General features: G+C 47.9%; 10 protein-coding genes across 10 annotated transcripts; 5 read left to right on the top strand and 5 right to left on the bottom strand.

Annotated features, from left to right (window-relative positions):
• Positions 1-473: 473 nt before the first annotated feature.
• Positions 474-2,842, bottom strand: PGRI_045280 (putative C6 transcription factor; the record flags this gene model as incomplete). Its single annotated transcript, XM_040792241.1, has 5 exons — positions 474-1,707; positions 1,774-1,973; positions 2,031-2,156; positions 2,213-2,707; positions 2,756-2,842. 5 exons carry the CDS (start codon positions 2,840-2,842, stop codon positions 474-476), a joined length of 2,142 nt encoding a protein of 713 aa, XP_040649297.1.
• An 877-nt stretch (positions 2,843-3,719) lies between these two features.
• Positions 3,720-5,285, bottom strand: PGRI_045270 (uncharacterized protein; the record flags this gene model as incomplete). The annotated part of the gene is made up of 1 exon (XM_040792240.1): positions 3,720-5,285. One exon carries the CDS (start codon positions 5,283-5,285, stop codon positions 3,720-3,722), a length of 1,566 nt encoding a protein of 521 aa, XP_040649296.1.
• A 1,405-nt stretch (positions 5,286-6,690) lies between these two features.
• Positions 6,691-7,353, bottom strand: PGRI_045260 (glycoside hydrolase family 16 protein; the record flags this gene model as incomplete). Its single annotated transcript, XM_040792239.1, has 1 exon — positions 6,691-7,353. The coding sequence occupies one exon, from the start codon at positions 7,351-7,353 to the stop codon at positions 6,691-6,693; it is 663 nt and encodes a 220-aa protein (XP_040649295.1).
• Positions 7,354-11,708: 4,355 nt separating this feature from the next.
• Positions 11,709-12,113, top strand: PGRI_045250 (uncharacterized protein; the record flags this gene model as incomplete). Its single annotated transcript, XM_040792238.1, has 1 exon — positions 11,709-12,113. One exon carries the CDS (start codon positions 11,709-11,711, stop codon positions 12,111-12,113), a length of 405 nt encoding a protein of 134 aa, XP_040649294.1.
• Positions 12,114-14,157: 2,044 nt separating this feature from the next.
• Positions 14,158-14,986, top strand: PGRI_045240 (glycoside hydrolase family 12 protein; the record flags this gene model as incomplete). The annotated part of the gene is made up of 3 exons (XM_040792237.1): positions 14,158-14,573; positions 14,629-14,849; positions 14,907-14,986. 3 exons carry the CDS (start codon positions 14,158-14,160, stop codon positions 14,984-14,986), a joined length of 717 nt encoding a protein of 238 aa, XP_040649293.1.
• An 880-nt stretch (positions 14,987-15,866) lies between these two features.
• On the bottom strand, positions 15,867-17,111 carry PGRI_045230 (uncharacterized protein; the record flags this gene model as incomplete). Its single annotated transcript, XM_040792236.1, has 1 exon — positions 15,867-17,111. The coding sequence occupies one exon, from the start codon at positions 17,109-17,111 to the stop codon at positions 15,867-15,869; it is 1,245 nt and encodes a 414-aa protein (XP_040649292.1).
• Positions 17,112-17,729: 618 nt separating this feature from the next.
• PGRI_045220 (dienelactone hydrolase) lies at positions 17,730-19,288 on the bottom strand (the record flags this gene model as incomplete). Its single annotated transcript, XM_040792235.1, has 3 exons — positions 17,730-18,490; positions 18,543-18,980; positions 19,039-19,288. 3 exons carry the CDS (start codon positions 19,286-19,288, stop codon positions 17,730-17,732), a joined length of 1,449 nt encoding a protein of 482 aa, XP_040649291.1.
• A 1,659-nt stretch (positions 19,289-20,947) lies between these two features.
• PGRI_045210 (MDR family MFS transporter) lies at positions 20,948-22,613 on the top strand (the record flags this gene model as incomplete). Its single annotated transcript, XM_040792234.1, has 2 exons — positions 20,948-21,106; positions 21,168-22,613. 2 exons carry the CDS (start codon positions 20,948-20,950, stop codon positions 22,611-22,613), a joined length of 1,605 nt encoding a protein of 534 aa, XP_040649290.1.
• A 552-nt stretch (positions 22,614-23,165) lies between these two features.
• Positions 23,166-25,053, top strand: PGRI_045200 (putative MFS transporter; the record flags this gene model as incomplete). The annotated part of the gene is made up of 4 exons (XM_040792233.1): positions 23,166-23,364; positions 23,414-23,576; positions 23,631-24,692; positions 24,744-25,053. 4 exons carry the CDS (start codon positions 23,166-23,168, stop codon positions 25,051-25,053), a joined length of 1,734 nt encoding a protein of 577 aa, XP_040649289.1.
• Positions 25,054-26,010: 957 nt separating this feature from the next.
• PGRI_045190 (putative phthalate transporter) lies at positions 26,011-27,837 on the top strand (the record flags this gene model as incomplete). The annotated part of the gene is made up of 8 exons (XM_040792232.1): positions 26,011-26,231; positions 26,281-26,320; positions 26,377-26,505; positions 26,562-26,679; positions 26,732-26,877; positions 26,932-27,149; positions 27,199-27,660; positions 27,714-27,837. 8 exons carry the CDS (start codon positions 26,011-26,013, stop codon positions 27,835-27,837), a joined length of 1,458 nt encoding a protein of 485 aa, XP_040649288.1.
• Between the last annotated feature and the right edge of the window lie 78 nt (positions 27,838-27,915).

Genomic DNA, 27,915 nt, shown 5'->3' with positions numbered 1-27,915 from the left:
CGTTTTGCCAAAGTCGTACTGAACCACGCCACTTTGACCGTTGGAAGGGATTCTGACCACAATTGGGCTTGGAGTGTAGCGAGGGCAGAGGAGTAGTGAAAATAAGTCGCTTTATCGTACAACTCGCATATTTCTTGCAGACCACCACTGAGTATAATTTATATGATTAACCCGAGGCACTCGAAAATGGGCAAAGAAGAGGCGAAAAAAACAGAGGTTAAAGTAGGGCGAAAAAAATAAGTAAAACGGTATATTCTTGTGGAGACTGCCTAGTATTGTATGAATAGCACTGTAGGCAACATTCAATACTCCATTTCCTACCCATTTATTAAGGCGTATCAGATGCAAATGCTCAATTTCCTACCCACTGCCGGCAGAACTCGTTTTGGCCTGATGGCAATAATAGACTGCCATACTACAGGCCTCCATTTCCCACGACGTCGAAAGGTTTAGCAGCCACAAAGGCATCAGCTCTATAAGGGATCGTCACAGTGTTCCAACGTGGGTTCAATTCCTAGAGACGACGGGGATTCATGGGTCAAGCGCGTCCCCGAGAGGCTACTGCTTTGGCTTGGATACAATGCGTCGGTAGATCCCGTAGGCCCGTAAACGTCTCCGGCCATAGGCAAGAACTTCTCCTTTCCTACATCTTCCGGTAGCTGGAAGTCCAAGAAGTCCCACATACTAGGACTCAGGCCATTGGAGAGAATGGGCATTACATCTAGATCGCGGAAGCCGTCCGTGACAGGCATGGAGAGAGTCAAAGTGGTGTCCCCAGGAGTTGATATTCTTGAAACGGGTGAATCAGCGGAAGTGGTTGGACCATTCAAGGTCTTCAGAATCTCCACCACCTGGCGGTAGAGGGAACGCTTCTGATTCGATCCCGCATGGCGGTTGGCACCGTCATCTGAATTCTCTTCCAACTTCATCAGTGCCTCGAGGGCCACAACACTGCGCGACATCGTGCTTTGGAGCGGGTCTTGGAGCATAGCGTCCCCGGAGGATGTGTCAGGTGACACTTTGGCACGCAACAATTCAATGGCTTCCCGAATGTGGTCTCGCGTCATTAGCCGACTGAGTTGGGCACTTGACTGCTCAGCCTTGGTTGACGGGGAATCAAACAGCAGCGCCAAGACCAACACAACGGTAGCATTGAAGAGTTGCGTTTCGTTGGTGGACAGTGAGCCACAAACCGTGCAGCGGGCTTGGATCTGGGCTTGCGTGTTGATAATATTATGAGCCAGCTGCTGGCAGGATGCCCGTCCTATGGGAGAGGAGAGAGTAGCACGATGGAGGCGAAGGAGTAGACTCCATAGCTGTTGATGTAACATGAATCGCTGGACTGGGATGGCGGCCATGGGACCCATGGCTGTGAGTCCGACAGAGCTTCCCAATCTAAAGTAAAACGGCAAACTCGCCACATATTTTTCGTACTTTTGATTTAGGTGCTGACGCCGCTGGGCAACTTCGTTTGCGGCGTCCCCGAGATCAATTAATTCCCGCACAATAATAGACAGTTCCAAAGCGTGTACCGTATAGGAGAGCATGGTAAACTCAGACCGAGGGCGCTCGGGAATCTTGCCATGTGTCCTGAGCAGATCGTCGTCATTGAGGTGCAATGGCATCCGGGTATTAAATTGTGAGGGGCGGATAGTATAGTAGCCAAGAGCTTGACTACGGGACCAGTCTCTCATGACAAGAGTCCACCTAGTGGTCCGGAACGATTAGCGCTTCGCCCCGAGTGGAAAAGAAAAAGGTATTCAGGGTGCCTACCAAATGCGAATCGCAATCTCGGTGCGAATTTGAGGTGGCTCAGCGGCCACAGAGCCATAATGTAAGGAAGGCGTGGCATCCAAAGTGGCATTGCCTAAGCGATGCAATCCAAGTTTGCGCGCACCCGCAATGGCCGTTACTAATACGGCATCAAGCCCCAGCGAGGTCTCTTTTGTATCCAACAGGAGCATGATAGCCGCCTGCAAGCTGGAGATAGAGCCACAAAAGAGGGAAATACCCCCGTGGAGACAACGTACGCCAATCGACCGCCACGTCGCTGCAGGCTCATCGGAGGCGCGCAGCTGCTCTACGCGAAAGGTCAACAGGGTGGGCTGGACACCCAGAAGGGACGGGGTTGGATGGAAGGCGAGTCCGAGCACAAGCTGCGTAGAAAGAGTAAGCCGATGCTAGACCAAGCGGGTTTAAAGGAGAGCGGCACCGCGAGAAGCAAACCAGCAAGAGAGTCCATGGATAGCGTACTGGCGATGGCTGCGTCGGGGGAAGCCATACTCAAGCAGTGGCGCAATTGGTCAGCTTGCTTCATGAAGCTCGGGGTGTGCACCACATTTCCCAGTGGTCCCTGACAACGTGTAACAAAGATCTCGTAGAGGAGTTGGATGATATCCCATTCTGGCAGGGCGTGAACCACATCTCCGATCAAGGCAAGTTTTTGCTCATGCCTCTGTGGATCCTGGGTCACCCAGTATCGATTGGGGATGTCAGGGGCCACGCCCGCTGATTCGGTGGGGAGAGGAATGACATCCACGAAATGCTCCAAGATCTGCGCTGTTTCTTCGACCCCCGGTTCTTCCTCTTCTTCCGGCGTCACCTGACTATGGTTCTGTTCTGTAGGTTTGATTTTGGTCCGCTTGGCTCTCGGTTGCCGTTCATCTTTGGTACATAGGTGGGCGCAGTCGCGCTTCACGCATTCCAACTAGCAACAATGAGATTGGCATTCTCATGAGATTCTAGGCATACTCACACAAGGTTCCTTACGGTCGCATTTTAATTTGGAGGCGCGACACCGTGAACAAGAGAGGGTGAGCTTCTTGGAGATGGGAATATCCATGTTAAGTGGGATGTTGGAGGACAGGACCATGTACTAAGCCCATTCGGCTCGGCCAACGTCAAGTGGGGATTCACGGAACGGGTCCAATCTCCCGTGATCACCGTGGTGTTGATCTGATTTACATTCACATTTACATTCACATTTGTTATCAAACAAATATCCTCACATCTCTCTAAATCACCGAGTGCCCAGGCAATGGAGGTGTCAGATCACATAGACGGGAACGCCTCTCCCCATAAATTGGCCCTGTTTGTTCCTTTTGATCAACCTGCTGGTGGCTACAAAATAGATGAATCGCTTTCGTATTCAGAGTCCTATGCATGGCGATCTAGTCTCATGGATGCCGTCCGTGGACCTGGACGCCCTGGATTGGTACCCGTTTGAGGAGAGATCCGCGGAATCCGCATGCTGCTTCCCTTCATCTCGCAGCCTCACCAAATCATGACCAGAGGACACCATTTCGGAAGGTACAACATCTAGACAATACTGGATGCCAGTCTTTCAAGACGATGATATATTAGATCCATTCTCCCGCGACAAGGTGGACTCAAAGCATCTTATTGGTAATCTGATCAATATCCATTCGAAACACAACATGTCTTACGCCAGAAGCGCATTATATGACATCGAGACCAAGATCTCACAGATTGTCTCTATCATTGCAGGATGCCACTACCGTCCCCAAACTAGGTATATTGCCTAGCATCTACTCGAGTGAACATAGTCCAGTTATTTTAAGTTACCGATATATCATATCTGAAAACAATCTACTGAGACCCTTTATTCTGCCAACATATCTATTATTTATGCCAAGTTGGTTAATACGGGACAAGAAGGATGAAGGAACAAAACCACAATCAGCATATCACAAATCCCTTCAAAGATCTGCTGTCTCCGAAATGGCCTCAGGGCGGGACAGGTCCCTTTCCTTGGACTCAAATCTGTGGTCGCGAACAAAGAAAATCACAACAAAGAATCCCACAGCCGCAAATCCAATTCCTAACCAAAACGCCCCGCGGTAGCCGCGAATGGGGTTCTGTCCACCCTCGTTAACATGAGACTCTACAGTGGCGGCAATACCGAGACCAATGGAGATAGAGTACTGCACAACCGTTGAGATAAAGGATCCGGCAACACCTTGCTCCTCAGGCAGGACGGCATTGGAAATGAGAATCCCTGACGAGGCAAAGGACAAGTCGGGCCCGCCAACAACAAGCAGACAACCAGGGAAGATGAAGGCCCAGTAGACGTTCGAGTAGTTCACAAAGCTCATGATCAGGTTGCCGATGAAGAAGGAGAACATGGACACGCCGAAGATGTACTGAGCAGGCGTCTTGGCGATAAAGAGACCAACAGCTGTTGTAGCAAACAGTCCACCAATGACCAGGGGAACCATTTGAGCCACTGCGGCAAGCGGCTGGGTCTTATGGATAGTGAGGATGTAGACGGTAGTGTAGTAGAGGAAGATTCCAAAAGACATCCAGCCAAATGCCATGGCAGTGACTACGGGTGCGAAACCAGGGCGGCCCCAGAGGGAATTGGGTAGGACGGGGGCAGAGACACGGGACTGGGAGAAGACGAATCCGACGAGCAGGAAGACGCTAACAATGAGCAAGGCGTAGGCGTAGGGCTCTTGCCAGCCAACTACTGAAGCCTGGTTCCAGGCAAAAGAGAACAGAATCAGGGCCGACACGCCGAGGAAGCTACCGATGTAGTCAAACTGGCGGAGACTGAGCCCCGGAATCGGGGAGCCGATTCGGTGAGGAACAATGACGAAGGTCGCTAAACTGAGAACGAGGCAGCCGATGGCCCAGAACCAGAATCCCCACCGCCAGGTGACTTTCTGACTGAAGGCGGCGCCGATCAAACCACCAAAGATGTAGCCGGAGGGAGCGCAGAAGCCTAGGAAGGCAAAGGCGATGTTCTTCTTCACAGACAGAGGTGGGAATGCACGCGCCAGCAGCGCGAAGGAGTTGGGTACTAGTGCGCCATTCCCGATTCCCATCATGCCGCGGGCGATGTCGAATAGAACGACGTTGTGGGCGAAGCCGCAGACCAAAGACCAGACGGCCATCCAGATCCAGCCAAAGAGGAAGACGTATTTGTGGCCGAGGTGATCACCCAGGCGACCGGTGACTAGGACGAAGACACCACCACAGAGGGCATAGGAGGCTAGAAACCATGACATCTGTCCATTGCTGCTTGTGCCGAGAGATGCACCGATCTGTTCTATTGAGTAGGCGGCATTGCCTATACCGCCAACGGAAAAAAGTTGCGACAAGCCAATGATGAGGATAAAGATAGCCTCTTGGAAAGTCGAGGAGAAGGCGGTCGGCTCAGTTACCGGTTCGGCTTTTTCGGCGGCTCCTGGGCTCGAGATGGCTTCTTCTTTCCGAGGTTTGCTCATTAAGGTGGGAGTGGTGGATCCGTCGGTAGGCGACATGATCTGCTAGGGGATATTGATGTGAGGTTGAGGAGGTAATGAAAGAGGAATTGAATCAATTTTATGAACCATGATCGAATTCATTTTGTATTGCTTTTCCCGTTCTTTCTCCATTGCTGGCGCCATGGGGATATGGAGTTGGAAATTGGGGGTGAAAGTCCGCGGAGTTTCAGAATAGTCCGATGTCACCACAGGTGGACCGCTTATGCTTCCGTCCCCCTCTAATGATCCATGCAGGATCAACATGAAGCTGAGTCAAGTTGAAAATGACGGAATTAAATCACATCTTGGTCATTGTTCCTTTAAAGCACGGAATGTTCGAGTCTATCGGAATATTCGCGATCTTGACCAAACGCCGAAAACCAATAGTTGACGAAGCAAGATGAGCTTCAACCCAGCGACTCAGTGATTATCTCTGCTATGTTAGAGACAGTACTCCTCTGTCTTTGATCGTCTGAGAAAGCTCTACTTCAATTTCGAGTCTCTTGAATGCACGATTTAAAATGCTCTGATCATTATATGCGTTGGTCATGAAGACGAAAGCCGTGCCGATCTACTAATATTTTACTTCATAGTGCGACCGGTGTCAAGAGACAATGAGGCCTTCTTAAACAGTGTCTCCTTACTGCGCTGTACTTTTTGATAAGCCCTTCTCACGTGACTGGTTCTTAAGGCCGGAGTGATGGGACCAGGATATGGGACCAAAATTTTTCTAGTCCCATGGGAGTTGGCAAGGTCTACTTACTTATAGTTATAAGTTAGGGTTGATATATCTTAACTAATTATCCTTATATACCCCGCTAACTAGACTATATATTTTATACCTCTTTTTAAATCGCTATTCCTATATACTATACCTAGGTTACGGGTTTGAAATTTAGTAGGAGGCTTCAAGAGTTAGTTAGATAGAACTCTACAAAGTTTAGTAAATATTAGATATACTTAGGGATATAACTCAGGTAAGACGAAAATCCTAAGTCAGGGTAGTCCCACCTTTCCGTAGACTAACCAGATCGACTGAATACCGGTAAGTAAAGTATTGTAAACTCGAGTGAGGCTGATTTGTCCGCCTCCTATGGGATAGGGCACAGAGGGGAATAAATAAGGATAGTAGATATCATTATATAGGGGGTATCATATACACCAGTTTTTGACTAGTAGGAATATCCCCATAACCTAGACGTTAATGGCGTCTCCAAGGTATTGACCAGACTCATGCATTTTGGCTGGTGACCTCGACATTCCGAACCTGGAAAGTCGTCTCTGCAAACCACAATATCAGTTCATATACAGACAACATAAATTGGACAAGGATACAAACTGGTGGAAGGCCCAGGAGAACCAGAAGAACCCTCTGTTTGGTAATTGATAATTCTGCACGGTCAGTCAGCCAGATATAATTTAGTCAAATTGGTACTGTGATAACTTGCAGGCGTAGTCCCTTGCCAACATAGTCCCTCGCATACTGTGTCGTTACTAGCTCTCCATCAAGGTACAACTTGACGCTAACATCCGACCCATTCGTATCACGCAGCTCGGCCTTGACGGAATGCCAGTCCGTCGGATCTTGGTAGTCTATGTCCAGCTCTGTGACCTCGCTTGACGTATTGAATGTGTTGAACGAGATCTTACCCGAGCCTTTCCACTCGGCAATGTCAATCTCCGGAGGCCATCCGCTCGCTGCGTTCAGCCAGAATGCTGGCCAGGTCCCCTTGGATACAGGTGCGATGAACTCGGCGTTAAGGTCTAACCCTCCACCTTCCTTAACTGCGAAGGTTGACTTGGCGTGGATCGCCCCCGAGAGGTAACGGATGGGCGAGGGCTCACCTGATACAGGCTCGGCTGTCAAAGTGAGAATACCATCACTCACGGAGACATGGTCGGTATCCATGCGCGAACCGCCATTGTGGGTGTCGCCCCAGGGATAAAGATAATTCCAGTATGTGTCGAAAGAGTTGAAAGAGTTAGAAGGAATTTCTGCGGTCGCTCGCCGGTTCAAAGACGGGTTCAGTGATAGGCAGTAAACACTCGTAGAGAGTAAAAGAAAGGATAGTCCACAGAGATGCATGGTCTTGGTTTTATATTTCCCTTTAGTGCACAAGCTCAGTTCAAAACTTCTATGCCTTGTCATTGATCGGAATACAACATCGGTTTAAATAGATACCTGCTTGGAGACTAACTGTAGATCATTACTACTTCTCCCACGGCATTTTCGGACAGTGAAACAGGGGGGTACTTATATTCATCATGCATGTTGCAAGAAGTCACCTGAATTACTCAATTGCACCAGATATTGTGGGGCTTACCTTGCAGATCGGCACTACTGCCCCGTGAGCTCCGATCAGGCCGTATAAATCCGCTTTCCAATGACGCGTACAATCCCCGAGCATACCTTTTTAGCTTGATTTCAAGGGGGATTTGCTCATGCAATCTCGCCTTTTGATCCAGAGTGTCTCGAAGCTAACTAGTATAGACTGATATACTCTTGATGCTGTTCTGGGCTCCGTTGCCGACTAGTCAACCCCCGGTATCAATTTGAACATCAGCTAGACCTGTTGCGCTCGAAGCGGGATCTATATATACCAGAGCGTTCACGAAAATCTCTTGTCCAACACCGTGAGCCAACTTACAGTCCCTCACTCTTTTGACAGCACCTCGAGAGCACGGAGTAATTTCTAAGCCCGGATTACTATACATGGATAGGCAACTAAATGATTGAAATAGCTGCATTAGACACGTGGAGATAATGCTCACTTTAGATGAACATCGTTTTGTTGCTGTAATAGCTTGAGCCCCAAGAATAATGCGGAAAACTTCCAAGGCTGGAAGCCTATGCATCCATGACTCATGTGATCCAATTTGAGTGCCTCATAAGCACAGCCTTATTTAACAACTTACCTTGTTATGGTCTATTACTTGGTAACAAAAACCTATATATAAACTGCCGTAGTCGCCGGTTTTAACGAATCTAAGGCGGTTAACCTTTCCACCTCGCCTAGTTTTGTACTGCACAGTGCACATACTTCCCCCGTGGGCATCATCAGTTAACACGAAGGACAGGCAACCGTATCGTACCTTGCACCCTATTTTTGATAGGCCCACTCTGACCGTGAATAGAGTGGACCGATATTTTACGATGTGGGGTTTTTGTTACAACCTGTGGCAGTTGTGCAGGTGGTCGAATCCTCTGTCCACAGTGCTAATGGCCTAGAAGCATCTACCATGCGAAGCACTGGTAGTATTCAGTATTCTCCTTCTATGTTGCACACAAGTGGGTTTGGCCTATATCCATGTTGGTCGCCCATAGGGTTGTGAACTTGTACCCTTTCCTACGTTGGTATATTGTGAACGATGGCTATTACCCTCCCTGTTATATAGGGGTTTTGCGAGCAACGATGATTTGCAGGAATGAATGATTATCTGGTTCAAATCCTGATTTACGTGAAGGTAGAGTAGAAGGAAAAGAAAGCTAGCTACATGTGTGGGCTATCCAACAAGTCTATACGATTCAACTTGAAAACCAGGGTTAGGGCAATATCGCAATACCAAAATTGCCCAGGTAATGTAGCGCTTGCTAAGGTGTAACCGAAATATATTTCATGGATCTAAATCCTGGCGCAGAGAGCTTGGAAAGACCGACAATCAGGACAGGTGTGTAGTGTGCCATTTGCGAAGCATAGCGGAGTTGAAAAAAACATGCGTCACGCGCATGACGCCTGACAGGAGCGTTTTGATGCTGCGCGTCAGCCCGGCGTTGATGCGTAGTTCGCCTGTGACGGAGTTAGATGAGACATTATCGCCTCAGTGGAAACTAACTAGGTCGAAGTGGGGTGCATTAAAACACCCTCAACAGCTTAAGAGCGTGCTAGATAGCTATGAGAGCTCCGTGGCAGAAGCAGTTGTCAACTTCTGGGAAATGAGCCAAAACAACGTCACGACGAGATCTCTTCCTCTGGACAACTGGATGGCATTGCGGATCATGTCAGCTAGAACAGCGCTGGCGTCAGGTCGAGCGGAATCTCCAGACTCCGACGAAATAAAATGGCAACTAGGGTTCAGTCTATTTCAATTCTCCAATAGACCCATTTCCAAGATCTGCTAGTTCAGTAGTTCAATAATAAAAAACCAGCATTGATTCAGCCCACTATCCTGAAGCACAATATGGCTGAATTCAACCAAGAAAGCATAGATTTCAACGTCGGGCATAGAAATATATAAAATGGGAATGACGACCATCCAGATATATCGATTAGATGATAAGGAATAAAATGATGCATGAGTAATTCTTGAGATACGATAAGACTTATTTACTATAAGAAACCAAGAAAGCATTATTAGGGACCTTGTTTAGCAGTGGTAGTCGGAAAACCGTCGCCAAAAAAAGACAATGTCATTGTCGAGCCTCAACCAAGTGAGACAATCGCTACTGGTCCTCCAGTCGTTTTTTCTTTTTCTTTTTTGTTCTTCCTTTTTCACCTTAGCACATCGAATGTCTCTTGATCTAAGAGAAAACTACACACATTAGTCTTAGCGTGCAAACAATCAGAGCCAAACGGCGCAAGGCCGCGCCGGCATCAACCGAAGTGAGCCGGGAAATTCTCCCGGGTTAGTTCCACCCGAACTTATAGTCCTTGAACTAGTAAATTATGGCCAGAATCCGCTACTCTTAGTGTTATTGGTGTCATTTAGTTGTGGCATCTTGTAGTAATATCGCTTATCACTTACCCCTCCAATACTCACATAGCTGCGGGGTTCTGTAGCTTTGCCTGTAAAGTTGTACGGCTATTGTCCATCCGCAATATGCGATACGACTGAACATCGTATGACGGTCCCTACAATTTCAGACTTCCTCCCACCGGCCTGCGTTGCTAGAACTGGAGGTGGGGTCCCCGGGCTTTGTTCATACGCTTGCAGCTATGGGTACTGTCCCATCAACCTTTGTTCATATACAAAAATAGGAGCTCTCGTCCAACCGCCCACGTAGACAGAAGGTACTAGTAAGGCAGGCCCCTGCTATACCAAAATATTTGACAATTTATTTGACTTCACCTATAGCTGGGGTTATTATCCATCTGGAATCTGCTATCAAAAGACGGCGTATCCATCGGAAACATAAAGTATCTACCGACGAGGTGATAAAGCGCAGTTTGGTGGATCTCCGCAAGGCTTCTAGAGCAAGACCTGCCGTCCTGGTACATAAATCCACCCGTACGGAGTATGCGATGCTCGGTAGAGAGTTGTGATCCACCTCAATTATCTTTTTGCTACACGCACTAACCACCCTAAAGTACCCGTGATATAGTGTATGGGTTCGATTCCTACTAGAAGCTCGCTCGAGGTACCTTTGATCGTTCACCTTGGTCAAGCCTAAAACCGACCAAGCTAAGAAAGACAGTAAAACTTGAATGTCCTGTCCTAGGGCCAAATGGGATAATGGTTTTAGGGCATTGTGAAAAAGCGCGGGCTGGAGACAATGTAGAGAATTATCAATTATTGGCAGTAGGCGTCTATTTCACAGAGAAGACAAGCCGTGCCATTCCTCTACCAGTACTCCCTGCTTGTGCAAGTGCAACTTAATGCGGTGTAACCGACTATATACTGTGGGATGATGTTGGTGAGAGTATTCCCGCTGTCACCGGCCAGGTATATTTCGGAGACTCATTCGCTGTAGGAATGGGGACGAGAGACACGCCTTGGGAAAAATGCCGAGTTGGATCGAATAATTTCGACCGTCTGTTACACGACTCGTTTGTACCGAGCTTTTATTATCAGAATCTGGTTTGTTCTGGAGACACTGTTGCTGGACTTTACGACGAACTTCACAGGTGGCAGAACCCGACAGTGGAGAGCTTCGCCACTATGACGATCGGTGTCAACGAGGTAGATTTCTCGAATATTGTCAATCATTGCATTCTGAGATATCTCAACTCCCCCATTGGGTGGGATGCGGCGTGGTGCGTTTACTACAAAAGCGCCGCTAAGGAGCTTATGGGCGATATCGGCGCAGATGGGCTGCAGGATAAACTCACATCTATTTACCTTCAGATCATTGACTGAACCCAGCAAAATCCCGCAAGTATCTCCATACCCCGATTCACGTGCCCGTGCTAACTTACTGTAGGGTTTCAATCTGTATATCGCTGGGTATCCAAGATTCTTCAGTCCCGATACCACACAATGCAACGAAGTTTCCTTTCGCTACTAGGGATAGGATAAGGCCGACCATAGTGATGTTTGGCTGACAACCTCCCGGAGGGCTGATATGATGGACCTGGTGACATCCCTCAACGAGGTCATTGAAGCCGCAGTCCTTGACGCCAACAACCTGGTAGGCAGAAACGTCACTCACTTTGTGACGTGGATCCTAGTTTCGAAGACCACCGCTGGTGTGAACCGGGCGTGACAGAGGCATATTCCAGTCATATGAACGCTGCCTTTTTCCTCGGCGGCTGGTCGGACATTGAAGAGGGAGCCATGGTTTTAACAACCGCTGATGATACCGCTGATTTAGCCCTGCTGAAAGCAAGGAGAAGTCTTCTGCTTCCCGACGGAAAGACATGCAATACAACCCTCGGTGTTTGCCCCGATCCTGTCCCCATTTACTGGTTCGATCTCGCGTCAGCAGTTGTTTCCAATCCAGATGGAAATATCGCTAAGCAAGTTGCACTCGCGGACACAGCGCTTGCCTGGGGAGACTTTATTTCTCAAAATATCCCGTGGTTCTTGCCGACTCGGCAAGCCAAGGCGTTCCATCCCCGAAGTATCGGTATGGCTTTTTACCGCGATATCATTCTCGCTGCCAGGCAGAACGTTGAGTACGGTTATTGATATCTGTTTAAGCCACTATTTTTACTCTAGCAAATTCATGTCTAGATATGTCTTGGCCATCGCAGCCCTTCGTTTCGTCTGACTACAACAGGTAGCTGTTGACGATATCCGTGCTTTATCAAAAGATTTCAATTTATTTGATTTGTTAACATCTTCTCATCATTTTCACAATGGTAATGGGGGAATTCAAATTCAGATACCCCTAACGATTCTCCTCACTGTCGCATGAACGCTGCGCCTCGTCCACATCCCTAGGCATACTAGAAAGCGAGCGGTTAGAGTAGAGCAAGTCTGGGTCTTCTCCCTCCTAAAAAGCTCATCTGGGTCCTCAAAATTGCCCAGTTGATATGTGGGCGATCGCAGTAGGACACGAAACCCAGCCGTTCAATAGTCGCTGGGACGGGTAAATCGCGGAATCAGCGACAGTACATTGCCGACCCCTGGCGGTCTTGCTGCTTGCTCGGCGATTTTGATGCGGTTATGCTCAATATAAGCAAAAGGCAAAGGGGTCGGGCGGGCAACATGACTGAATCTCGAACAAAGGCATGGCCCCTTCATTCTAGAAAGTTTGTATGAGGTAACCCAGAGCTTTCCGCCGTCATCATCCAATGGGACAAGGCTGTACAACATAGACCGAGATGGGAATTATGTGGTCGGGTTGTGTAGGTTAGGTAGCGGTCGACCTACCCGAAGTAGTTTAGGGCAATAGTGATTAAAGCTGCCTTCCCGTATCCCTTAACTTTATTGAATTGAAGTTTCATTATGTTTCGCATAACTTGAAAAAAAAATAAAAAATATGTATGTTGTACATATCTTGTACAACAGGGGGGACGGCAGGGGGGTCTACCTCCCCATCGGGTTGACGGGTTCTAGTCTACTACACACATATCTTCAATATCTATATGTTGTATAATTTTCATCTCATCTATCCTATACCTAACCTCTCATATCATGAAACATGAGAACTCCTGCATATGTGTCTTGGAATAGAGTTACGCCCACTTCCCGTTACCCCCACAGTCAAGATGTTTCAAAGTGAAGGGAATTGACTGGATCCAACACAATGACGAGAGCTAACTCAAATAAAAATACATACGGAGCATCCTCCGTTCAAAATCGCTCAATCAGCTTACTACCTCACCCGGACGACTTGCCGAATCTGACAATATGCACGGCAATCTAGGCACAGTCAATTGCCGAAAAGAAACTGTTTTTCACTCTTCGGAATCTCTACACTTAACGTTCTTTTCCCTGCTCAAATTGGCAGGTAAATCCCAGGCAAATCCCAGGCAAGCGCTCATAATTCCGTTTCGTTTCAGGTCAAGAGTCCAAATAGGGCATTCTCCTAGTGGGTTCAATTCATACAATCAGCAAACCGTTTCCTTACTTAAGGACTACGTAATTTTGGCGATTCTTTCAACTATTAGCTGTATCATAGGATAGAAACCCATGGCTTATAGAATTTGATGAGGTCTTATGGCACTAATGGGACGTGATCTTCGTTGTCGTAAATCTGTGATCGATCATAATGATTGCTTTCCAGCCAAGTAACAGACTCGATCTATTCTTGCCGAACTATTATCTAATGTTCCTAAGCCATAAAATCATTGAAGCCTTTTCCACAACTGTACTCTTATAGCTCAGTATCAAACACAAAAAGCTTCCGTTGCAACATTTACAGTCGTCCGATAACTACCCACCGAAATGATCAGTGGATCGATCCCTGAATAGTATAGCGGACGCGCAGTACTCTGAATAATTGCCTTAACCTTTAGCGGTACGGAGGGCTCACCGGAAGATGAGCGCCGGTCTGGCGTATACTCGAAACCTTGATGACCAAGACTATGGAGTCCTCATCTTAACTCGTGTCGATCCTATGGTAAATCTCCGTTCTTTCCAGTTGATCATTGATCGATTAGGTAGAAGTGTAAAGGGGAAAGTTCCGCTGTTACTGCTATAAAGTCTGTAAATATCCCGCCTAGAATGTGAAGGTGCATCCCAATTGTTTCGCACAATACTACAACTTGTTCGCAAACTTTCCAAAATGAAGACCACCTCTTTGCTTATTGCACTAGCTTCAACTGCGTTCGGCCAAATCGAGACACTATGTCAGCAGTATGGTTACTATTCCAAGGGTAGCTACAGTCTCAACAACAATCTTTGGGGGATGGCTTCTGGGACTGGCTCTCAGTGCCTAAACGTCAATTCCGTCTCGGACTCAGGAGTCTCTTGGTCCACCACATGGAAATGGACCGGTGGTGACAATAGTGTGAAGAGCTACCCCTACTCGGGTTTTACTGGCCTGAAGAGGCAGCCCGTCAGCGGCATTGGTAGCATTCCCACTTCTGTGAAGTGGAGTTATGACAACACCAATATCCGCGCCGACGTCGCATATGATATTTTCACTGCAGCGGATATTAACCATGATCCCTCTAGTGGTGACTATGAGCTCATGATTTGGTATGTGCGGTGCCTCGGGTCTTTGTCGTCGATTGCTAACGAACCAAATACACAGGCTCGCTAAATACGGCGAAGTCCAACCCATAGGTTCGCAGATTGGGACGGCCACCGTTGGGGGCATTACCTGGGAGCTTTGGAATGGTGCCAATGGCTCACAGAAGACGTACAGCTTTGTCGCTTCAAGCCCTATTACGTCTTGGAGTGGGGATGTCAAGGAATTCTTTGACTACCTAACTGAAAAAGAGAAATATCCAGCCAGCACCCAGAACATCCTTAGTACGTAACTCCAAAGATACCTGTTGCAAAGCGTGGAGTATACTAATGAGTTGATAGCCGTGCAATTTGGGACAGAGCCATTCACTGGCGGGGAAACTACATTCACGGTATCGAACTGGTCTGCCAATGTGAAATGAGCACAACCCATGAGGGTTCCTTCTTCTAAAGAGGCTCTCGGTTATCGTTGAGGTTAGCAAGGGAAAGAGGGATACGACAGACGGGCGTATGGATTGGACTAGGGCCTGATCCTTGGAATGGATCTAGTGTGGGACTATTTGAACGCAACACCCCAGCTGGGGTCTGTGTATTGTTAGTTGGTTAGAGTTAGCACATAGTGTTGAATTTTAACAGTGTGCTGATGCCAACTATAGAATGTGAAGTACTACGGGCACTCTAAAAACGTATATATTTGGATAAGGAGCATCGTTACTAGTTGCAGTAGTATGTAGACCTCCGCAATGGGCCGGGTTGGGCCCGGAGCTCAAGCCTATAGCATAACCCGTAGGGGGCTATTGGCCCTACCTTTAAAGCCTAACCTAACCCACGCCCTATTAGTGGAGCCTATGAGGCCCCTAATAAAGCCTAGTGGGCTTCTACCCTAGGCCTATAGCCCACCGGTGGGCCTAAAGACCGGGCCCAGAGCCCAGCCCATTTGCGGGTTGGGTTAGGTTGGGCCCTGGGCTTTATGGGCTGGTGTGGAGGTCTAGTAGTATGTGCAACAGATGGGATGAGCTCTATCAGTTAGTAAATTGTTCAAATTAGGCTGGCAATTATTGATTTAAGTACACTGAACATGCTAGTATGATTGACTTGGCCATAAATGTATCGAACGGCCTCGGTTTTGAGGTAGAAATTTATCAAGGCGCTTTGGAGCGGAGCGGATGTCCACCTAGCTTTTAATGAGCAAATCAACATTTGTTTCTAGTCCTGACTAGACACGTATGGCAAGTATATCTAATTACCTATGGCAAGTATATCTAATTTACTTATAATCCTCATGCATGCCTTGGTTAAACATTAACCACGCTTTTTCTCAACAGGGTTCTTCTGCAAACTTTCATACCACTGAATCATAGATCCTATCATAAAGGCCACCGATCCCCAAAATGTAGCAAGCGACGATTGATAATTCACGCCAGAGTTGCTACTCGCCGGTCCCAGCGCACCACAAACAGTAAACCCAATACTGCCAATCAAATTCCAGAGCCCAATGTGCCACCCCAGAACATGCCAAGCAGGAAGGTACCACTTTGACTGAGTCTCAAGCATGTACATGTATGAACTAACAGTAAATCCCAACCCGCCAAGAGTACTAGTACCCCAGTAGAGGCCATCAATAAGTCCCTTGCTCATGTGGTCAATAATATCGGGAATGCCAACAATTGCACCAATCCAAAAGATAGTAGCGCTCACAAATAAGATCAAGGAAGCTAGAAAGCCAATTTCATGAAGATAATGCGTACACAATTCCGACATTGACGGAATCCATCGGAATGTCCTGCCATCTGGTGACGAAGTAACGTATCCAGTGTCGTCCCGATGAAAATGGGCGATGTCATTGGCATAATGATGGTGCTTCTCCTGGAGGAATGATTTCCGATTCGCATGATGATGCTCACACTCCGAGACCTTCGGCTTGATCTCTTTCATCGGATGGTGAGTAATCCCATCCTCGATAGATTCCTCGACGGCGGTTTCAAGCGCCCAGCCGAAACATCCAGTATGATTGGTATTAAAGGCTTCAAGCATCAGCAATACACCTCCGATTTCGAAGATAGTCGCGCCGACGAACCCCGTCCAACCGCCGGCAACGACAATCTCACCGCGAAACTCGGTCTTCTTGTCTGCGAGCGGCAACCACACGAAGAACCCATTAACAATGAAGACTGCCGACCCGATAGTGAAGGACATGGCGACTAGATATGACACGTCCCAGTAAGGGACGTAGGTCACCATGCGAAGAATGATCCTGGCTACCGTTGAGAAGGACTGCGTCAAAGGTGGTGTTGTAATTCCAGTTTCATGTGGTAATGCTTCTGTATCGACGCGAATGGCATGGCGGCCTTTTCTGTTGTCGCGAGATCGCCAGAGACGCTCGAGTTGTGGGGGAGGACGAGTCTCTTTTGGGCGCTGGAAAGGCTTGTAGTGTGCCGAGGTGGGATTTAGGAATGATATTGGGCCCGTGACAAGAGCCTCATCTAGTTGGAAGCCAGCATACCCTCGAGGTTTGCGACCGGTCTGGAAGTGTGAACGCCGCGTCATATTGACAGAGGCCGAGGTGAGACTAAACCTTTCAGCCCTAGGAACTCATTTCGGAGATGACTCGATGCACGGGAGTTTTTGCTTTTCGATGATCACCTTCAGAGTAACCGCTAAAAGTGTGGTGTTCAATCTGGGTATGTTCCGTACATCAAGAGGTCGACGTCAGCGCTATGTTAGATATGCTCATTAAAGGCGGCGTTACTCGACACCCGAAATAGCAACCACCTCTAGGGAGATCTGCTCCCTTATACATCAACTATGAAAGGTGGTAATTAACTAAGTACGTGTGATTAATAGAATATAAGTGTCATTGAGTGTATCAGACATGCTACACTATACATAATGGTCCATGGTTACCCCTACCGGATAAGTACCGGATAGGGGGTAGGAGAATCACGGAGTAATGGTTTATCCGATGCCTTCAATGTCCTCTTCATTGAAACTGTTGCATTTCTCCAAATATATATATAACGTCCATTATCGTATTCACAATACTGCTAACCATTAATGCTAAACAGAAGAAATCAGCAGGTACAACATCACTCATAATCAAAAAACAATCGCTTAAAATGTCGAAAGAACAGTCCCAACTGCCTTTACACATCGACTTGACCTTTTCTAGAGGCCAGCCTTAGACTCTGTCTCCGTATTACTGCCGTCATAAACCTCGTGCTCAGCCGCTTCCGTGCGCGACCGCTTCAGACCGGGAGGCTTCGTTTCCTGAACCGCCTTGCCCTTATTCCGACTCCTGTCAGGCAACGACTGCTCTGCCTCACTCCTCAGATCACCATATTCATCCCCTGCCTGCGACGCGCGAGCGCTCTTATTCATGCTCCTCCTTGCGCGCACACGTGCACGACGGATCATCTTGTTATGGTAGTCTTCCTGTTCTAGCTCTGTATCCTCATGGAGGATGCGACGAGCAGCCTCGCGCCCAACAACGGGCAGTCGATCGACACCCTGGACTCCCTCCGGCAGCAGCTTGGGATCCAAGAGGCCAACTTGCACAAGGACGCTGGCTTGGTCCCAGTATACGTGCTCAGAGTAAAGACGCCCGCCGCGTATGCTCACAATGCTCACGAGTATAATCTCGACTCGCTTATTTGTCGGCGGGACACCCGGTAGCATCCATTGAACCTCCTGTGTGTGCTCATAGCTTACGTATAGCTCGTCCACGATTCGATCAGCTCCTGTGGTACGAGATAGCAGTCGCAGACGCATAGACGGGGGTAATTTGCCGATGAAGTAATGTTCGTAGAAATGGCGCAAGGCTTTTTTCCCAATCCCGCCGCTGATTGTCGGCGTATAAGTGACACCCGGGGTTTTGTGTTGGACATAGCCATCCATGGTCTTTTTGATGTTCGCCGAGAAAAACTTGCCTAACAAAGCATTAGTCCGCCGTCGCAGAATCTTTTTGCGGTTGTAACTTACCATCCACATGCTGCTCATACCGCTGCTCGTAATCTGGATCCCTGGAATATCCCTTCCGCAGGACCTTCAAAGTCCGTGTCCAGGCTAGATCCGCCGCCAGATGATCGTATTCCTCCAAATCTGTCTCCGCAAACCCGGGCTCGGCATTATCATACGTAAACGCCGAGTACGCTAGATCCAAACGCTCTCCAGTTCCGATACCAGCGTTGATCGGGCGGGTCTGGCGTCGTTTCTTTCCTTGCAAACCAAGCGCGACCGGCTGAACAAGTACATCCACAGTCTCGCCTGCCAAGTGCACGAGAACCTGGAGCGAGAGTGGGAATCGCGATCGTGTATCGGGGATCAGGCTGGGGTAGTAAGCGACCAGGGCACACAGTCGACTGGCGTTGATGGAATTGAGATAGTAGTCGAGACAGTAGTCCGCAGCGTCACCATAGGCTAGGAATCAAGTCCGTCAGTTCATGTTCATGTCATTTAGAGAGCGTTCTGTATATACCGATCACACCGTAGTTTTCGCCTACACCGAGACCATCCTTTACAGACTGCAGCCGGCGAGCGTACTCTTTTCCTCCGCCGTTATAAGGGAGGTATACGACGTCGAATCCTTCCTCTTGCCAGTTCTTAATAATCTCCAGGTCGAAATCTTCAGACTCGGCGGTGATGCATAGTCGCGCATTATTGTTGCCATTGCTGTAAAGAAACCCACCGCTGCTCAGGCCGGGAGCGCTAATTGATATGTTGGCCATTATGCTTGTGTTGTGATATTTGTCAACAGGAAGAAGATAAAATTTTTAATATAGAACAGGTATAAAAAGTGGTTGAACCCAAGTTAATATAGAATGGGGCCCTACGTCATTGGCGTCTAGATACGTCATCCCTATCCATGGAACATCCATGCATGGTTTTATATTAAATGTCTTGGCATTGACAGGTTTGAAAAGAATATTCAACAAGAGATCTATCTTATCTCTGTCCAAAATAAATAAGAAAACAATAAATCGGCCCTTCGGAGAGAATTCTAAACAGATAAACCCCACCGGGAGGAATTGAAATATCCTCTCCAAAGAGCTAGTTGTGGTGTTCCAAAACTTGAGCGTTCCATTCATTGAATAAGTTGCGAAAACCTGGTCGTTTGGCGAAAATGGTGGAGTATCATCCCAAATATGATCTGAATGACCATCCAGTGTGTGTTTTAAGCAGAGAGAGAGAGAGAGAGAGAGAGAGTCTGTTTCAGTATCCCCATTCCAAAGCTGAATACTACCCCTCAAACAAGAGACTAAAATACGACTACAGGGAGAAAAGAAAATACAACGGGCAAAGGGAAACTGGGCAACAAGGCTAGAGACGGGCTTTATTAGCTAGCACGGAGTTCCTCAACTGAAAATTTCTAGCATCCCGAAAATACTCGGAAAGCTTACTAGACTTGACGGTCTACCATGATCAGTTTTAATCATGGGTACGGATTGCAGGAGGTGAATGATTCCCATAACTTCATGTTCAAGAACTAGGATTCCCATTGCCTCCATCTAGGGAAGAAAATGTGTCTGTAAGAAGGCGAATGCTTCATGCCATGTCTTTCGGCTATCACCCCGCGTGAAATTGGGGGCTCACAAACGACACAAGCACGGAATTTCGGGGGAAGACAAGAGCTGATACGTGAGATACCAGTCTCACATCTTTGAGCCCGTCCGAGGGGCGATATAGTGCTGACTATCATATCATGGATGAGATGAAGCTTTCAGGCAGCCCTGCTCAGAGGCAACAGGGGAACATGGTATCGAGTGGACGTTGTACTTAGGTATGGTGCCCATCATGGTATGGAATACTGGGATCAATCATCGGTACTCCAGCCTCAGGGTCATTCTCGAGAACATGGAGCTTAACGCAGTCATTCCCAAAATTCTGGAACCGATCTGTCCTTCGTTCCACCGAGCTGCCATTGGGACGACAAAGAGTTGCAGAGTTGATCTTCGCCGCCGTAGCACGGACTTTTACCACTTTGGTCAGTGGTAACCGACTGGGAATCTCTATTGTATCATACATGTGGTTCGGAGGCCGGGAAACCTGTCGCCCGCGTATCGGGTCAATGGTGCAGTCGAAGATGAGTTTTGCCGGTGGTAGTCCGGGGATAGTGCAAATTCTGGAGTTCAGCTTTGAGATGTGAGCTCTGTCGGCTTCTAATATATTTCTAAATCTTTCGGATACGGAGCGAAGGGCATTTTGGTTCCTTCTAAGCCCATTCGGCGCCGAACTCAAGTTAGTCGGCGCCGAGAAAATCTTCACCCCCGAGATCCCGAACTATGTTCAATAACTTATAAGTATCTCCCTTCTCTTTCATATGGGTTAATCTAGATTAGTTGCAAAATACCTCATTGTTTACTATTATACAATTTCGGCAACATACCATGACTTCATCGATAGAACAGCAGCTTGACCAGCAACCGGACGAGGTTTCAACCGAAAAGCCCTCCGAGGTCAAGGAGGATGAGACTCAATTACCAGCGGGCACCCGGCTGTTAGCTATTATTCTTTCTATTCTGCTCGCTATGTTTTTAGTTGCCTTGGTATGAATGTTGTGTTTCCTATTCCCAACATGGATTACTAACAAAACTTTCAACACTATAGGATCGCACCATCATTGCCACAGCAGTCCCCCGAATCGCAACCCAATTCAATTCTCTCGACGATATCAGTTGGTATGCGAGTGCATATCTGCTGACAAGTTGTGCCACTCAGCTATCTTGGGGCAAGGTGTACACCTTCTACTCTACAAAGACCATCTTCCTAGTCGCGATACTTATTTTCGAAGTCGGATCGGCCGTCTGCGGGGGCGCCCCCAACTCCAAGGCCTTCATCGTGGGACGCGCAATAGCAGGGATTGGATCAGCGGGTATATTCTCCGGTGCGACAGTGATAATTGCACAGATTGTGCCGCTGGCCAAACGGCCGATGTACGTCGGGCTTATGGGGTCTATTTTTGGCCTTTCATCAATCATCGGTCCGCTGATGGGTGGTGCATTCACAGATAATGTAACATGGCGCTGGTGCTTCTATATCAACCTACCCATTGGCGGCTTCGCCGTGGTTATCCTGTTCGTTTTCCTGGCTGTCCCTCACAAACCCCAACCGTGCACCTGGAAGCAACAGATTCTCCGCCTCGACCCCCTGGGCAGCGTGTTCTTCCTGCCTTCTGTCATCTGTTTTCTGCTTGCCTTGCAATGGGGTGGCACAGCGTACCCCTGGAGCAATGGGCGCATCATCGCCCTGTTCGTCGTCTCGGGGATCCTGATCATAGCCTTTGTCGGCGTGCAAATCTGGCTCAAGAAGGGGGCAACGGTGCCGCCTCATATATTCAACCAGAGGAGCATCCTCAGTGGAGTCACCTTTTCTCTGTGTGTGGGTGGAGGGCTAATCTCTATGCTGTACACGCTCCCACTCTGGTTCCAGGGCGTGCGCGGCACATCGGCTGTGAAATCTGGGATTGACACGATTCCTATGGTGCTGGCATTGGTTGTTGGAGCCATCATCTCAGGCGCAACCATCACTGCAACAGGATATTACGTTCCTTGGATGTTCGTTGCGGCAATTTTCATGTCGATGGGCGCAGGGTTGATGACAACCTTCAAGGTGGACACCAACCACGCCGCCTGGATTGGGTACCAGGTGCTATTTGGTATTGGCATCGGCACAGGGATGCAGCAACCATCCATGGCTGCTCAAACTGTCCTTCCTAAGGATGAGGTCTCCATTGGTGTCTCACTCATATTCTTCGCCCAATCTCTCGGTGGAGCTATCTTTATCGCTGTCGCCCAGTCGCTCTTCCAGAATTACCTCGGTGCAAACCTACCCCACATCCAAGGGATTGATGTAGCCAAGATTCTAGGAACTGGGGCAACAGGTCTGTCGAATGCTGTTCCGACTACCAAGTTGGCTGAGGTTCTGGTCTTATACAATGATGGCCTCCGGCAGTCGTTCATTGTTGCCGTGGCGGTGTCCTGTTTGATGATTGTCCCCGCGCTGACGATGGAATGGAGGTCAATCAAGGGGAAATCGTCCGACACGACTTCCTGAGCAGTATTTTTCGATGCGTATATTATATAGTAAAGAGGTAAGTTTATACAACATAGAGTGTTCACTCAAAATATTAGAATGTTAGTCAGCGTTAGACATTCCTAACCTCGGTCAACTTATGATCAACCAAATCCCGTTATATGTATCACAGAAATTGTAAGCCTTATGATCTCTATATGTATAATTCTCAGAATATACATAGTGATTGGCTAGAATAGTTGCTAGAGGTGGCGGGGAAATAGGGCGAATCAACTAGAAATAACTACCTTGTCCCATTTGATACTATTAATATCCCTATTAATGTACATGTAGCTTTTAGTATACGGAATAGACAAAGTCTAGACCTGTGTAGCATATATTTTTGTTAAACATTAAAATCAGTGGCTATCCATAAAACATGTCATGTTCCAATGACCATATGGTGGATATATAACATGATGTTTAATATATATAGACAGTTGTCCCTTGCTGTCGCCGGAAAAGGAAAGAACCAAATTTCCTTCCAATTCCACCATAAGATCTTCTCCCTCCACAATACCCCCTTGGTTAACAATGTCCCTGGTGCAGCATGTTTCTGTCATTGATGGTGTTGATCGTGAACCCGAGTCGGACTTAGTTGATGATTGTGACTTCGTCCCTATTCGCCGACAAATCAGCTACGATGTCATTCAACCTCCGACCGAGGCTATCCCGGTCGCAGAATTACTCCCTGGAACACCAGCGTACAAACATTCCCCCGCAAAGAGAATAGGTATGGACTTTTCATCCAGATAAAAAGACAAACTGTTGACATCATCCAGCTCAGGTTGTCATCACTGTTATCGCGTGCTGGAGCGCGTCGGGGATCGTGTTTGGCTTCGCGGCCCTCAAGCCCATCCTCGTTGACCAAGGCGTTTATCACGAGCGTTGCACCCCCGCCGAAATCGATGAAGGACTTGAACTTTGCGCACAGCAGGACCTAAGGTATCTTTGTCGCAGAAAACGTATCGTGTTGTGATTTTCAGTAACCATTGCTAGACTCAACCTGTTCTTCACCATTGCGTCGATAACAGCCAATGTCTCCGCTCTTCCGGTTGGGACAATTCTAGATCGATGTGGATCACGCGTCTGTTGGTTCATTGCTTGTCTGCTGCTTTCTATCGGCAGTGTCATCATGGCCTTTGCATTCCACGAACCCAGCTTCGATGGCTATATCGCAGGAAATTTCTTTCTCGCTCTCGCTGGTACCTTTTTATTTGTTCCATCGTTCCAGATTGCGAATGCGTTCCCCAAATATGCAGGGTCGATAGTCGCGCTGGTGACTGGTGCATTTGATGCCTCTGCTGTTGTGTTCCTCTTCTACCGGCTCATATATGAAGCATCGGGCAGGTCCTTCACCCCGGACAAGTTCTTTCTCGCCTATCTGATAGTCCCAGTGTGTATTTTCATCGCACTGATGACCATTATGCCAGCACGCGACTATGTCTCGACCCTGCAATTGGAAAACAAGATAGAAAGGGCCGAAGATGCCACACGGGACGTCCACGACTCCGACGATGAAATCGAGAGCACCTCGGAGCTCAATCGGGTGCGGAAGAAGCGAGCGGAGCTGCGAAAGAGCAAGATCCGCCTGATCGATGGGGTGCTTGGTGATAAAGACGAGCGACAGATGCGTGCGGAGCGAGAAGAGGATCGCAAGCAGACGAGTTGGGTCTGGGGTGTAATGCACGGCCTGCCGGCGCACAGGCAGATGGCTACGCCCTGGTTCATCCTGATTACGCTGATGACTGTTTTGCAGATGATTCGCATGAACTACTTTATCGCAACGATTCGCTCGCAGTATGAATACATGCTTGGATCAGTCAAGAAGGCAGACAAAATCGGTGCCTTCTTCGACATCGCATTGCCGCTCGGGGGTGTTCTCTTCACACCTGCGATTGGGTACCTTCTTGATCGCCTTAGTGTGCCAACCATGCTCGGGCTGATTGTGATTTGCACCACGGTCATCGGTGTGCTGAACTCTATCCCGGCCGTTTGGGCTGGCTATATGACGGTTGTGCTTTTTGTCTTACTCCGGCCACTGTATTACTCGGCCATGTCGTATGTTGTTTCCCACCCATGCTACATTCCAGGTGTTAATTTTCACTCTAGCGATTATACTACCAAGGTTTTCGGATTTGCCACATTTGGGCGCGTATACGGTGCCATTATTTGCCTCTCGGGAATCGCGAACTTCTCCCAATATGGGCTCGACGCATTGACACATCATACGTTTGATGGAAACCCAATTCCTATCAATGCCGCCTTGGCGATTGGGGGATTCATTGTTGGAACGGCACTCGTGATCTTTGTTTTCGTGTCTGTGAGACGGATGGGAGAGCAGAGTCGGGTGGATGAGGAACGCGAGAGACTTCTCTTGGAAGAGGATGAAGAGGAATACGAGGATGAAAGTTACCGTTGACCAGATTAACATTTTTAAGTTAAACCGAGGTGTAAAAAAAAATGAAATTCCATTTCCAACATTCTCTCCAGGGCCATCGTCTATTCTAGCTGTTCTTATAGTTAATCACTTCAATCACATGATGTCACAAAACCTACATCCTACATTCCGAACTTGACATGATCAGTTAGTGTACAATGATTTCATATACACACTATTAAAGGGACTAATGTTATTGGTAAAGTATTCCCCCCGATATCATTGAATGCTAAGCTTCCTTGATACATATCTCTTGAAACTCTCCTTACTTGACTTGGGAATTTGAGAAAGCATAAAAAGGAGAAACAATGAATAGAACAGATCATCCCTAGTCCCACAAAAAAGTGACGTCTTTTAAACTACTAGAAAGGAAATCAAAGTGTATAACGTAGTCAATACGCCTGCCAAGTTGCCAAGTACAATTTCCCCCGCATTTACTTCCCTTTCCCCCCAGATTATCCCCCAGAAAGTAGCCACCACCGAACTTAACTAACTCACTTATGAAAGAGATGACTCGTTAAAGGCTTGCCAAGTGGGGGGTGACTTCCCCCTCATTTGTTTCGGACATTATTGACCTATGTCTTCCTATACCCATAGCCGTACTTATCCCGAGGCACTTGACCACTTACTGTCGGCTATTGGGTTCTCGATGGTCTTGTTTTCTTGGAGATTTTCTTGGGCGGTTTAAACGTGGGCTGCAATAGGCGAGCGTCGATCTTGACTGGCTGTTTTAGGAATGGAGTACCAATTATTTCGGGGCTTATTGCTCCTTGCGCAATCCATAGGATATGGTTTTTGATTCTTGCTGATCTTGTCGTTTGCTAGATAAGGCTGCAGCTCTGTCATTTTATTTCTGGTCAAATTGAATTTATTTCTTCCATTCCCGAATCATCTTCGTTCGCCTCATATTTCACTCCAATTCAATTCGAATACATCAGCATGGGAACCATGGCTCCCATCGATGAGAAACCGCCTGCTGAAGATCGTATCGAGGACATAGGAGGGAAGACCCCTCCGAGTGAGGAGGATGAGGAGTTCACGCCAAAGGAGCAGAAGAAAATTATTCGACGAATTGATTTGCGTCTGGTGACCATGACCGGGTTAGCTTATTGCATATCGCTTATGGACCGGACAAATCTGAGTATGGCTGCCGTTGCAGGGTAAGTAGTTGTGTAGGTCAATTATGTGCATGGCTGATCCCTTGAATAGGTTGAAAAAGGAATTGCGACTCGATATAGGCGAGCGTTATGTACGTTCGAACACATGGATTCCATTATAGAAGGCGACTAGCTAACCTCTGAATAGTCCATTATCGTCCTTATGTTCTTCGTACCCTATGTTCTTTTCCAGCCGCCGATGACGGTCATTATTCGAAAAGTTGGCCCGACATACTTCCTGGGCTCCATTATTGTATGCTGGGCGGGAATCATGATTGTAAGGCGGTTCTCCGCTTCCTGGGGATTAAGACTCTGGTTTACTAACGGCCACAGGGAATGGGATTCGTACAGGACTGGGGCGCATTGGTTGGAACGCGTGTGCTTTTGGGTGTGTTGGAAGCTGGTTACTTCCCTGGCTGCGTCTACTTGTTATCTTGCTGGTATACCCGATGTAAGAGCAATGGCCAAGCTATAAGTGACTCCATGGTGCTGACTCTCCAAAGATGACGTCCAAAAACGATTCTCTGTTTTCTATCTTATCGGATGTGTCGCTTCTGCCTTGGCGGGTATCCTTGCATTCGGTCTGATGCAATTGAACGGAAGGCATGGGTTGACCGGCTGGAGATGGATCTTCATCCTCGAGGGAGTGGTATGCAGAGCTGATTCGGTTGAAACAAAACCACGGAGCTAACAATGGGTATAGATCACTGGCTTTATTGGCCTTCTGTGTTTTTTCTTCCTCGTCGACTTCCCTGACCGCGCACATAAGTCCTGGCGCTTCCTGAACGAAAGAGAATGTGCTTTCATCGTCCGTCGTATCAACAAAGACCGAAATGATGGCGATATGGAAGCTTTTTCTTTCAAAAAGTTCCTCAAACCTGGATTGGATTTGAAGATCTGGGCCTTTGCCATGATCTTCTTGTGCGTTTCCTTTCCGAACAACCCCCGATTCATGCTAACTTTATCCCAGCTGCCTCACCACTGTAACATACGCCATTGCCTACTTCCTACCCATCATCCTTAGCCTCGGCATGGGCTACGGCGTCGGCGAATCCCAATGCCTTGTCGCGCCGCCCTACGCTTTCGCAGGATTTGTCATGTACGGCACTGCCTGGTTTGGCGACAGGTACCGCATGCGCGCCCCAGTTCTGATTTTCAACGCCCTGCTCGCCATCATTGGTCTGCCAATGATGGGATTCGCTAAAAGCGATGCCGTCCGCTACCTGGGCGTTTTCTTCACAGTTGCCGGTGCCAACGCGAATATCCCAGCCTGCATGGCATATCAGGCAAACAATGTGCGAGGCCAGTGGACGCGTGCTTTCTCTAGTGCTACACTTGTAGGATTTGGAGGTCTCGGTGGTATCGCAAGTAGCTTGGTGTTCCGGGAACAGGACGCACCCGGGTACCGACCCGGAATGTATGCTGCTATCGCGTATGTCTTTCCTTCCGTTTCACATTGTGCTCGTGTACTGACTGTGTTTCCAGGTGTAACATCCTCATCATCTTGTTAGTTCTTGCTTTGAGTCTGTGGTTCCGGATCTGTAATAAGCAGGCGGACCGGGGAAAGCGGGTCATTGAGGGTGATGCGGCTTTCCGATACACGATTTGAGGTTTCATGGACACATGTGTATATATGTACATTCATGTCCTAGATCAAGATAAAGTGCAAACAGGCCTTTTCTATTTT

Source organism: Penicillium griseofulvum (assembly GCF_001561935.1).
Source record: "Penicillium griseofulvum strain PG3 chromosome Unknown contig_90, whole genome shotgun sequence".
Classification (NCBI taxonomy): domain Eukaryota; kingdom Fungi; phylum Ascomycota; class Eurotiomycetes; order Eurotiales; family Aspergillaceae; genus Penicillium; species Penicillium griseofulvum.
Note: the sequence above shows the minus strand (reverse complement) of the source record. Positions and strands in the feature narration are given on the sequence as shown.